Raw genomic sequence first — 12728 nt, 5'->3', positions numbered from 1 at the left:
CACTGTGGTTTTTCCTCAATTATTTTAAATGTAGGTCAGTTTTATTGTTTTGAGCTAAATTGTGATACCATGACTACTTGGTCTGGCAGCATTATCTACTTTGCCTTTTCTTTTGCATATTCTTCCCTCGTTATTACAGTGGCACAAGAAAAGCACATGTCAAACAAGACCAACTCTGGATTTTTATTTGTAGCAGCAGCACAATATAGTTGTCTTTTATTTTATAACTACAGAAAGACATGAAGTTTTTTTGATGAGGGGGACAGAGGGTGAGGAGAAAAGATTAAGAAGGAAAAGGATTTTCTTAAGTGGAGAGAATGTTTTAATGTTTACTTTGAAATCAAGACAGACTTGCTTTTTTTTTTGGTTACTATAAATTTCTTCCAACCTCTTGCCCTGTTTTATGTATTTATCCTTCCTTATTCATAGAGCAGAAAAGTAAAACAAAACATCTTCCTCAAAAAGAAGGATAAATATACGGTAAATTAATTAACACAGTTCTGAAACATAAGGGTTTATGAAACTACAGGATGTGTTAGTTTATTCTTGGATTTAGAACTAGCAATTTTTTGAGGGTCATATCCTGTGCCTTTTTATTTAGCCCGAACTTCCTTTCACATAACTTGGAAGCTCTTGACATGCAGAAAATGAGAATTAACCTCCGTACACATTGTCTAGCTTGGCATTTTCCTGAAACTTTCCATGTTTATTGTTGCTACCAGTATTACGACAAGGGTAGCTATTTTAGACTTCTCACTGTAATAATTTTTATCATGTCACTTAACCTTGCTCGAAGTGAGACTAGCAACTCGCATTCCCTCCTGCTCCAGTGGATAACATTGTTTTGTCACCCAAAACGAACTAAGAAAAGTACAAGTCCCTGCAGAATGTATTTCAAGAGTCTAGACAACACAATGCCATGGTATTGCTTCTAGTAAAATCTCTCACCGATTTCCTCTCTTCAGTTTTCTTCACTACCTTCACAAGACCGATTTTGCAGCAATCTTTTTTTCTAGCAAACTCTCTGAATCCTTATTCTACTATAAGTACTAACACAACTTTCAGATGTCCATCAATGCAAAATCCCACAAGATCCCATTACAGAATACACCATAAGGCTACCAGAATAACGTGAAGATATGGCATTTTTTATTTTTTGCAGTAGTGAGCATATTGGAAAATGAGGAAAACATTCTGCTGGCACATAGTATTTAAAATGCTGTAAGATCTTATGCTATTATTTGCCTGTTAATTTTAACAAACCTATTTTTTTTTTTTTTCCCCAGCCTATAGAAATTTGGGGTTTTACTCCCACATAGAAGCAGCCCTTTAAAAAAAAGTTTTTCCTGATTTAACACCTCTGAATGTTTTCTTTCCTATCTGCTAGATGGCCACAGGCAAAATAAAATAGTGTTGTCCCTTTTTCACTGCTAAAAGGAGACAGTTAAATTATTTTATCAGTCTTTCAAAAAAAAAAAAAAAAACAACAACTTTCAGTGAAGCCTAAAAGAGCTCCCTGAAAAGCATCTATAATTGGTAACACGATATTAATAGCAAACCCACATGAAAGCAAGAGCATAAGAAAGTACCAGATCTTTCTCTAACTTAAAAGCTAAAGTAACAGCATAGCAATGATATCCAAACAAGCATAAATACACAACGACCTTTCAGTTTAGGAAGTCTGCCATGATAAAACAGGGGTTATAAAACACTTTGAATAAGTTTCTCTATTTTGCAGACCCATTTCACAGAGTGACAATGATTCTCTAAGAAATGAATGGAAGGAACATGAGTGGGTCACTCAGGTTGCGATATTATTTCATTCTTTCTTCCTCTTTCTGTTTTATTATTTCATGCTACCTGACTAGCTGTTTTTCATATCTTTACAAATATAAAGCAGACTTCCTCAAAATGCTTTCCTTTTTCTTTCTGTACTTCCTCAACAGATGTTTTTGTTATCTCTATTTCAGATGGCAATTTTCTCAGAATTAAAACCAAAAAAATAATCCCACACACAAGGTGTTACTTCCAAATTTAATATTTTGCTCCACTCCATAATAAAGAGGATGAGACTTCAAGACAGCTTGTAACTCCCTTCTTACTCTTAATTTTTGCCTGGCTAGATAATTTCTGTTCATAAAGGGACTGATCAAAATTCGGTGTTTAAGAGAACTTAGACAAACAAGTAAATATATACACACAAACATCTGTGTCTTATTATGGCATTTCCTGGGCTGTTACAACCTTTGTCTTTATTCCTGTTAAGATGCACAGCCATGGAAACAAAAATTGCATTACTTCATCAGCTTTCAGAGGACAATAAATTAAACAGAATAAAAAAAAATAATACTGTATTGTATGTCCTAAACACCATTAGCACTTATAAAAACCAAAGTGAACGTGAATTGTACCAACTCAGTTTTGCGAGATGCTTAAACCAAAAGTACCTAATATTAAAAAATGTTTTTCTAAAATTAGTATACAATGTAATTAGCAAGACTTTAAGTATTCTATATGATCATTTGGGTCAGTCATAATCAGTCAAACTGAAAAAGGTTAACACCAATGAGAAAAGTTTAAACCACTTAAAATTCATTCTCAAATGAACAATGCACCGGGGAAGATGATCAGATTACTTAATATAGGCTTAGTTCTCCTCTCTGACCAAGTAGCCTGGGCATATAGCCCCAGCCATACTCTTAGAAACCGCATCTTCTTTTCTCCACTTATTTTAGTGGGAATTGCACAAATGTTATACAGCGATAACTCTGACCCTCTGTTTATATGGAAGACAATTATTTTCATGGATTTTACACAGTTCCTACCATTGAGGTAAAAGGCTAAAGGCCAAAGAAGAGAGTTCACACTTCTTTTTTTATTATTATTATTTTTAAAGGATGTGCAGTATTTGGTCAGGGGGGAGTTCTTTCTCTCTTCTGATCTATCAGGTATCATAAATGAATTATATATCTTTCTTTCTCTTTAGATTTCTAAGATATGAATACAGCTCAAATTTCATCCTTTTTGGGCACATCAAAACTACTATTGGTTACTACTATTTGCCACCACAGAAGAATCCTAAAAGCAGCACTTTGAAATCACCTCCACATATCAAAATTTTAAAATATTCAGTAAAAATCCAATATAATTAATGTTAACTATAATAACAGATGTTTATTTGAACTTAACATAGACTAACCTTAGCAGTTTAGCACAGCATTTATATCAATGCTCATTTCATCTGGGGACACTTTCATCAACAATTCACATTTGAATGTTAAGGTTAGGACCAATTCATTTTCTTCTAAAATCTGACATAACATTTTTGGAGTGCCAAGAAAAAGAGAGATTAAATTCATTTTATAACAGATACATCCCTTATTCTTTGTGGGGTATGCTCCACAGAGAAAGCAAAACTAAGAACAACCCAACACACCCTTGTTCTGCAAGCAGAAAGCATATCTTGTTCCCCAAACAATAGCGTTCCTCCTAATCTCTAGAAACATTGAGCTTCTGACTTCTTGTTACCTAACACGTAGGTTTTTACACAGCTTTTCAGAAGAAAGTGGTAATAAGACAGCTGAAAGCATAAACTCCTTTAAGATAGGGATCTTTATCTTTAAATACATGCATTCAATCATATTTGCCTCAATGATTAGATGACTTGAACAGAATGACACCACTTACAAGAAAAGCTTTAGTTTAAAATATGTATCATGCTGTATATGTGTGTACGATTAGTTTGTATTAGCTTATTAGTTTAAATTCCTACTTTTCTATGCAAGTAGGAATTTTAGATAGTTTACCACTGTGTCCTCAACTGGGCCCACACGTTTCAACAGGAACTGAAAGTTTACCCTGATTTTCAGGTGATCTATTATAAACTGATTAACCAAATACGTTAATAAAAAATAAATTACTATGAGCTTTATCAGCACTATGATATAATTAAAAAAATAATTAAGCAATGTCTAATTGAGCAAAAGCTCATTGCATGTAAATCTAGTATACACAGAAAAACAAATGTTAGTTACCCAATATTTTCTCTGGTGAGAAACAGAAAAAGAAAACACATAACTACTTGTTGAATTCTCAACTAGAGTGTGGAGGTGTCACCCTTCAGTAATTTCAAGTTCGGACTGAAAGTAAAAGAATCATTCTAGAAGCTAATTAATATAATGTGTAGAGTACAGTGTTCATAACACTAATGAGGAATAACTTACCACATTCATTTCAGATTTTTGAACCTCAGTAAGAAGGTCATAGCCTGAGGTGAAAGGAACAGCCCTAGAGACAGTGCCAAGAAGTTAAAATGCCAAGCCCTATTTTTATATGCTGCTTCTATTTTTAGTTACATCATGATGGAATTACAGAGACTATAAAAAAAAAAAATCATATTCTCGAATGAGAGAAAGTACTCAAATTCTTTATTGTAAATTAAGAGCAAAAGAAACTAACTTTGAAAAAAATGTTAGGTATAATTTAACAGACTTTACCAGATCATAAAAGGCTGGCGAAAATAGCTTCAAAATCATATCCTCTGAGAAAATGAACTTTGAGGAGCTACCCACAATTTTACCCAATTAATCAAATATTCCTTTTATTGTAATTACAGCTACAAGAAAGTGCAAATGTTTCCCAATTCAGACTTGTCTGCATCTAAGTATGTTTTCCAATGATCAAAGTTTAGCAGTCAACTTTTTAATCCTGGTCTACTAAGAAAAAAATATCAAACTTTTCAACGGATTGCATGCAGAGTTCAGAACTGGTGAGCAGTACTACCGCTCAAAATGTTGGTTCAGTTACTCAATCACTAGTTGCCTTTAGCTGTTTTCCATCCAATATAAACATAAATTGAGGTAATCCTGCAATCTAGTTAATTTGTTTAACTTCTGTATTAATTATTGAAGTACCCAAGGGCAGCTTTTTCCCTTGCAGTTCTAATTTATGACTCTGATGATTACTTCTTTATAGAATGCCTTATTAAAGGTGGGTAATGTTGTTCCTCCTAATGAAGTACAAAGGCACAGCAGAAATGTTTCTGTAAAACAACTCCACAGTCTGCATTCATTTTATCTAATCACTAACATGTTATAACAAAGAAAAAAAATTGAGACTATTTCTTTAGTGGTTGATTTTGGCTAAACCAAAGATGAGCACCTACACTACCATACGTAGCAATGACCATTTACAGTTCAGCAGCATGTCACAGGTTACTAACACATCATGGACACATATTGTCCAGGACACATTTATTTTTATAACCGTTTGCATTACGTAATCACGATGGCATTGCATAAGACAGTCTTGTAGCATGGTTCAAAGAACATCTAATGTTTTAAAGCGTGAACTCCATTTCATCTCATTGTTCACATATCTTTCCTAGTCAGTGAGAATACTTCCTAGGAGAAAGCAAGCCAAAAAACAGTACACACAAAACAACATGAAGAAAGAAAATGCGGCAGAACAGAGTGACATCAAATATAGGAATAACTAGTACTCTCATTATTTGTGTACTACATGCCCTGTTACTTTTGCTTTTAATGTGATCGTGTAAGCAATTTAGCAAGACAACAGAAAATGAATGAGAGCACACACCAGTGACAGAGCAGCCAAGGCACTGAAACTTCTAAGATACTGTAAAGCAAACTGAAAATTTAATTTTAACATCAGGAAAAATAATTTTTCAGTATCTTCTGTGGAAAGAACCACAATTAAGTAGACTATCGTTTCTTCAAATTACAGATGAAGAAATACTCTGCCATTATTGAAGGTAATTACAATGAGAAATTTTAAGGATAAAAAAAATATTCTATGCAGAGCACTTTGCTGAAAAAAGAATTACTAAACAAACTCTCTAAAGGAATGAAGTCTAACAGGCTCATCACATCCAAAAGATGGAGTCAAAAACAGTTTCACAAGACGGCCAGCAAGATTTTAGTCAGACGAGGCTTTTTGAGTATCTTATAAATAAAAAGTAACATATTACAAATAAAATTTATTACACAGATTCATAACCATTCTTTCTTGATAACCCAATCTAGTTTCAACAGCGGTTATATAAGGTCCAAAAAAAGAAGGTATTAGCACAGGTCTAATTCTTCAATCAATTCGTATTCAAAAGCAAAGAGCTTCACTAAGAGTAGTAGAATCTATGCAAATTGCTCTTGAGTCAAAAAAATCTCTGTGTGAAAAGCTCCTAATAAAATTAATTCCCTTTAATTTGTTGTACTACTAGCAACATTAATTGAAATAAAAGCACTGGAATGAGTATATTCCCATAATCTGTTCACTAAAAATGAATTTTTTTAATACTATATAAAGCAACTTCCAAGCATAGTCACCATTGCACTTTAAAAACTCAGCAACCTTTCAATAATAAATTAGTAAGTTTTGAAACGTCACCATATATGTTAACCATTACAAAAATGTAAATCTGCAAACTAAACAGCTCATTAAAGCTGATACTCCTTTTTTTAAAAAAAAAAAAAAAAAAGCATCAAAAGTTCTGATTTGATTCAGTATTTTTAAAAGCATGGGTTGCCGTAAAAGCCACGTAAAGAATCTCTCACTATGTAAACCATTAGTTGTATTTTGGAAGTGATTATCGTTAAATGACACCTACTTGTAGATTATAACAATTTCCAGTCTAAAGTGTACGAAATGTGCCTATCTCTGTATGCTACAACATCACCATCATCCAAGATATGGGTTGAATTTCATAGTAGCTTCTTTTTAAAGAGTAATAAGGCATTAATAACCACACTGAAGTTCTCTCAACTTTCTGCATACATTTCTGTCAGATGATTTAGAATTTCTCTACAGAGAAGCACCAGGATTTCTAGCACCAAAATGCCTTGGGTCTGAGGACATCAGCAGCCATAACCTCTACACCTCAGTGACCTCTGTCAAACCTCCTCATTAGCCATTAGAAAATTCCCAAAACAGGTGCAACCAACATCTACTCCAGCCATTGATGGTGAGCACAGGCCAACATTATCACCATTTCCATTGTAAAACTTCACAAATAAGATGAAACAAGTACCATCTTAAAAAGGGTGGTATTTCTTTTTTGTTGGTTCTTGTGATTAATATTAGAGAAGGCAAGTAGTTAATCATATTTCCTAATCGGGCTTTGAGATTGCAATCAATGGAATAGATGATAAAAGACAAATTATTAAAGAGTAAAACATCACAGCCTATTTAATATGATGTTAAGAAAGCCAGTATAGCATAATATATGAATATATGAATTTCAGCTTATGGATAGTGACAACAATGCCAGCTTTCATGGGTTTCATGACATGGGTTAAGAAAGCAAGTTAAAAACATGTACATCTGCTTTTTAAAGTCTCTTCACTCACCAGTGATGCAGACAGCAGATGGAACACTGTTTTCAAGTTAAGAGCTTACTTTGCAAAAAAAAGATTTCTTCTCATATAAAATTACCATGAAAGTTCTTTCTCTAGCTTAAAACTGCAAGTTGAGGGGCAAAAACTCTATTCTTATTTACTGTCCACATTTTACAAAATTCCAATTAAAAGATTGAGCCTACATTGCCTTTCTTAATCTTTCATAGCAAGACTGTGGGGAATACATAAACCTAAAGAAAAATATTTTCTCTCTTGGAAACAAAGAAAGGGTTAATTTAAAAAAAAATCTCACTTCAAATACTGCATTTTTTAATCCTGAACTTAAGATCTACAATATTCCGTGAACGTTGCATAGTATTCTGTGAAGAAATCTAAAAGGGCAGTGCTTAAAAGTTTTTCTTCTCCAAGTCAGAGCAAGATCTTTGTAGTCCTCAAAACAATCACTTTGTCAGTAGCACCTTAGTTAAGCACTTAAGATGACATAACATTAAATTTTATTTTAATTTTACTTACCATCTTTCACAAATCTCAGCACTGGAAAAATAGACCTGCTTTCTAAGATTGCTAAAGATGTTTCTAATGGAATGCATGAAAGCAAAATATTGTACCACCAAAATCAGCAAGATAAATTTGTTCTTCTTAGTGGCACAACTTCTAAGGGTGTACTATTTAACTGAGCCTGGCCCTCTCCTCTCTTAGCAACCACATCTTTGTTGATTAGTTTTTCAGATGTCTTGTCAAGAACCAGCTTTTAAAATACATTAGATTTAATAAAAGTATCAGTCCAAAGAGGAAAAAAGCAGCACGATGTATAACTTTGTTACATTAAATTAGTAACTTCTTCCTTTAAAGTCAGTCAGAAAGGAGGTTTACTCCTGAACCAGTGGAAGCAAGCAATGGGGTCTCGTATTTAACAGATTAAATCCTTAGTATATTTGTTTCTACATAGAAACTATTTAAATTATATAGCTTTCTCTTGAATAAGATGCTATAGAAGACAATCACAAAATGAACTTCCAAGCTATCAGCCAATGTTTCAATGCAATTCCTTAAGTGTTATTCTTTTTTGATTATTTTCTTCATCTAACATACCTCCTATTGATAGGTTTCATTCTGTTGAGGATCACTAAGAAAGCACACAGTACACATTTTATGGCATTTAGACAGATATAAAGATTACATTAATCTAATTTTCCAGGCATATGCTGTCTCTAAAAGAAAACCAGGAACTGGAAATCTTAAAGGGGAATATGAGTCTTTTGGAAAATAGCAGGAAAAATCTCATAAATAGGAACTCTCTGATACTGATCTACACTGTGGCAGAAAACTATTATATTTTTTCATCATTGGCAATATGTTCCCATTTCTAAGATGGTCTTACTTCCCTCAAAAAGAACTAAAGCTGTGTGCTTAAAATAGCTGAAAAACAGCTGTTGGATCTTTCACAGTAATGGGTTTTATCCTCATGCTACATATATTGCAAACCAGTCATTTGACTAATATATAGTTACAGTTACAGAAAACATGCCTTTACAATATAGTCCTCCTTGCTAACGACATACCAATAAAATATTCCCCTCCACATGAGTTTTCATGTCTTTTTCTTTTTTTAACAGTATCATAACCATTTGGCACAAGAGTAGCTTTATTCATACGCATGAAGTTTCCCATCTCTGGAATGATCTGACCCGTCAAGCCCTTAGCTGTAAAAGGGGAAGACATTACTTTTGTCTGGTTTATAATCTTGTTACAGTTTTAAGTTTCTCTGGTGACTGGAAAGTGTACTAAAAATACAATACTTTACCTGAAGAACAGTTTTGCACACTTACCTCAGACTCCACCATTACTCAAGAAAAAGCTATTTGAGTTTATCTCTCTGTATTAAAAGTTGCTAGATTTGGCTTACAATATCTTCAAGTGTTTTAAAGAATAACGTTTTGCAGTTATCTTAGCTGGACAGGTATAAATCAAAGTCTATTAATCTTCAGTTAAAATATATTAATTAACTATTTGAAAATGCATTTCCAATACATTAACAAAATATTTAAGCCTTTGGAAAACAATTTTCTTACAACATGATTAATTTTGAGGTAGATAGTGCTTTTTGCTTCATAATGTAGGTGCCTACAGAAGGAAGTCTGCATTGATTTTACCATAAACAAAGCCAAACAGATGCTTCATTCAGTAGCCATCAAAAGATTTATACAAAGGATGAAAAAAAACAAAAACAACCCCCCCCCCCCGCAACCTGGCAAGAGCTACCCTATATAAAGAATCCTCTCAAAATGTCTTTTTTCTTTTTTGCTTAATAATTTCATCCATGAACATGGGCCTCAGAAACTGGGGAATCTAAGCCTGCCTGTCCTGTGGTATGGAGACACGCAGAATAAGGAGGTGAGGGAGGAATTCAAGTTCAAAATCATTTCATAGATATACTTCAAATAATACTTTAAAATAATCTGCTCTATGTCTAAAACTTTGCACTAATCTAACTTTTGATTTTGTGAGTCTGTTTTAAAGAAACAAAACACGTTCTCAATATGTAGAAGGGACTTGCCTCTCTCCTCTCTGCCACATCCTGTGAATGTGCTGCTATATTCCAGAGAAAGACTTTCCAAAGGTGGCAGGGTGAGCATGTGTGAACAGGAGAGCTTTGTCCTCTGCAGCTATCATTGTGTTGTCCCTATCATCCACAAACGCAGAGGGCAGATGAGAACTGAATAGAAACAGACCATGCAGTTGTAAAACCCGGTTCTTTATTTATTTATATTTGCGACCGAGTAACACCTCTCATTACAATTATCAGCTCAGTGGCAGAAAGCTCCCCGGTGTGCTGTGCATATTTTCACAGGTTCATTTGTCTCCTCATGTGGCATCAGTTTAAAAAGGTTCCTAAAGAAATACCACTAACAACCATTTCTATTTCAAGCCTTCAAAGCCAAAGCTGAGCACAATAAAAGGCACCGGTAACTGATCTTTAGGTTTCAGTCCACAGACTTTTCACACTGGGAATAGATCCCATCTGTTTCCTCTTTATGCACCAGCCTTTAGAAAGCACAGATCTGGAAACTGCCTCCATACAGAGCAGAATATAGCTGGCTTTCCCAAGCTGACGGCAGAAAGAGCCCCATGATTATGCATAGCTTTCTACTCCGCTTTTCTCCCTGGCCTGTAAATACACGGTGTGGTTTTCTCGATGTGGGGTTTTTTTTGGAGGGGGGAAGGGGTGGGCTGCCTCTCTTTCTTTGCCCCTTGTTCTCCCCCCTTCCTTCTTTCTTGGCAGAGGTTTCCCCATTTACAAACCCTCACACAGGGAACATTTCAATTTCAAGCCTCAGTACAATCAACCACAGGCAAAACCCCCCTCCTGCTTTGGCACCAGAGCGTGAGACATTTCCCCCACCGCGCTCCCTCCCCAAACAAGCTGCTCTCCAGATGGATGGCTCTCCCTTGTCTATTCCCTTCGCCTCTTTGCTCCCTGTCCCAGCGAGAGGGAAGGAGGAGGGCAGGGAGCAGAGGCATCTTTTGGGAGCAGGACACCGACCCCGAGCAGCTCAGCACCACCCAAGTCCTTAACTCCTTGCCTGGGGGACCTTCCCCTCCCCAAGCACCCTGCCCTGGCCTCCCCCAGCAGGACAGTCCCCCTCAGCCCCACACCTTGCCCTCGCCCCCCAGCATGAGGGGCTCCTCCACCGCCCCTTGCCCTGCCCTCCGCCTGCCCACACAGGGAGCTGGGGGTCCCCTCAGCCCCACACCGGAGACTCTCCCCACACAGGAGGGATCCCCTCAGCCCCACACTGGAGACTCCACACACACAGGAGGGATCCCCTCAGCCCCACACCCTGGTCTCCTGCTTCCCACCCCACGGGGCGGTGGGGGGGGGGTTGTGTCTCTCAGCCCCACACCAGAGAATCCCACCCCACAGGAGGGATCCCCTCAGCCCCACACCCTGGCGCCCAGCCTCCCACCCCGCGGGGGTTCCCTCAGCCCCACACAGGCGGCTCCCCTCAGCCCCTCACGAGGTGGAGGGGCTCCCCTCAGCCCCAGGGCCTGCCCCTCCTCCCCTCAGCGCGGCGGGAGGCTCCCCCCGGCCCGGCACTCACTACTTGTAGAGCTGCTGCAGGCAGAGGTCCAGGCACTCGCCCTCCACCTCCTCCTCCGTGATGTACTCCGAAAGCGGCCGGGGCAGCGGGGGCAGCGGCGGGGGAGGCGGCGGCGGGGCGGGCGGCTGAGGGTCGCCGTCGGCGCCACCGTCGCCCTCGCCCTCCTCCGTCTCGGCCGTCGTTCCCGCTTCTCCCTCAGCCCCGGGGTCCTCCTCAGCGGCGGCCGCGGCGTCGGCAGCAGCGGGGGGAGCCGGCGCTGGCTCCGGCTCTGCCCCGAAGGGCCCGCGGAACTCGCCCAAGAACAGCTCGAGGAAGCGGCGGTAGCTCTTCTCCTCCGCGCTGCCGCTGCCCGAACCCCCCGCGGCCATTGCTTCGCATTCCCGGCCGCCCCGCCGGCGGATCAGCACTGCGCCCGCAGAGAGCTCCCTGCCCGCCGCCGCCTCCCGCCCGCCCTGCGCGCGCACTCCCGAGCGGGCCCGCGGGGGCGCGCACGCCGCGGGACGGAGGGCGGGGGCGCGCGCCTGAGGGGCGGGAGCGCGGGCGGCCCTGAGGGGGCAGAGAGGGTCCGGGCGGCGGCCTGAGGGGGAGGCCGGGCCGGCGGCGGGGAAGAAGGGAAGGGAAAGGCGGGCGAGCGAGCGGACGGCTGAGGGGCCCGGGGAGGGGGGGGGGAGGAGGCAGGTGGAGGGCGGGCGCGCTGACAGCCGCGCCGATGTGATGAGTCATGCGAAGGCAGCCAGACGCGTAGGTTCCTGACAGGAACCCGGAGGAAACCTGAACGCACGTTCCCGATTACCTAATCTCTGCCTCAGGATTTCCCTACGCTCATCGTTTCCGGCGCCGGTGTGGCCTCGGCGGGCTCCCGCTCGCCGCTGGGACGGCGCCGGAGGGTAAGCGGGGCCGGGGGCGGCCCGGCCTCACCTGGCGGTGCGGGCGCAGCCGCGGGCCGGCGGAGGCTCCGAGGGGCCGTTTATGCAGTCGGAGCGGGTTAGCGTGAGGTAAACCGGCATTTAAACATACGGTATTTCGTCAAAAAACGTCCTCTCCGGACGCCCTGTGGTGTGGCAGGGCCCAGGCCAACCCCTCTTCGCTCAGAGATCCCGGCTCCTCACCCGTGCCCCCCTAAATATCCTCCTGTTCCCGGGAAGGGCAGATTTGGGGTCACATGTACCCATTTCCAACACTTGGCAACAAAACTTTTGCCACGAGTTTACATTCAAGATCGGTCTTTGAATAGTCATATGATAAACGATGC

At 39.9% G+C, this 12728-nt stretch overlaps 1 protein-coding gene across 1 annotated transcript in view; it reads right to left on the bottom strand.

Moving 5' to 3' along the window:
- PPM1E (protein phosphatase, Mg2+/Mn2+ dependent 1E) overlaps positions 1–11968 on the bottom strand; it is a 68569-nt gene extending 56601 nt beyond the window's left edge. The window contains exon 1 of the mRNA XM_074595076.1: positions 11477–11968. Within this exon, the coding sequence (XP_074451177.1) occupies positions 11477–11844 (368 nt within the window). The 5' untranslated portion in view covers positions 11845–11968. The remainder of the gene's footprint in view (positions 1–11476) is intronic.
- Positions 11969–12728: the final 760 nt, after the last annotated feature.

Source organism: Larus michahellis, chromosome 7 (genome assembly GCF_964199755.1).
Source record: "Larus michahellis chromosome 7, bLarMic1.1, whole genome shotgun sequence".
In the NCBI taxonomy this organism is placed as follows: domain Eukaryota; kingdom Metazoa; phylum Chordata; class Aves; order Charadriiformes; family Laridae; genus Larus; species Larus michahellis.
Note: the sequence above shows the minus strand (reverse complement) of the source record. Positions and strands in the feature narration are given on the sequence as shown.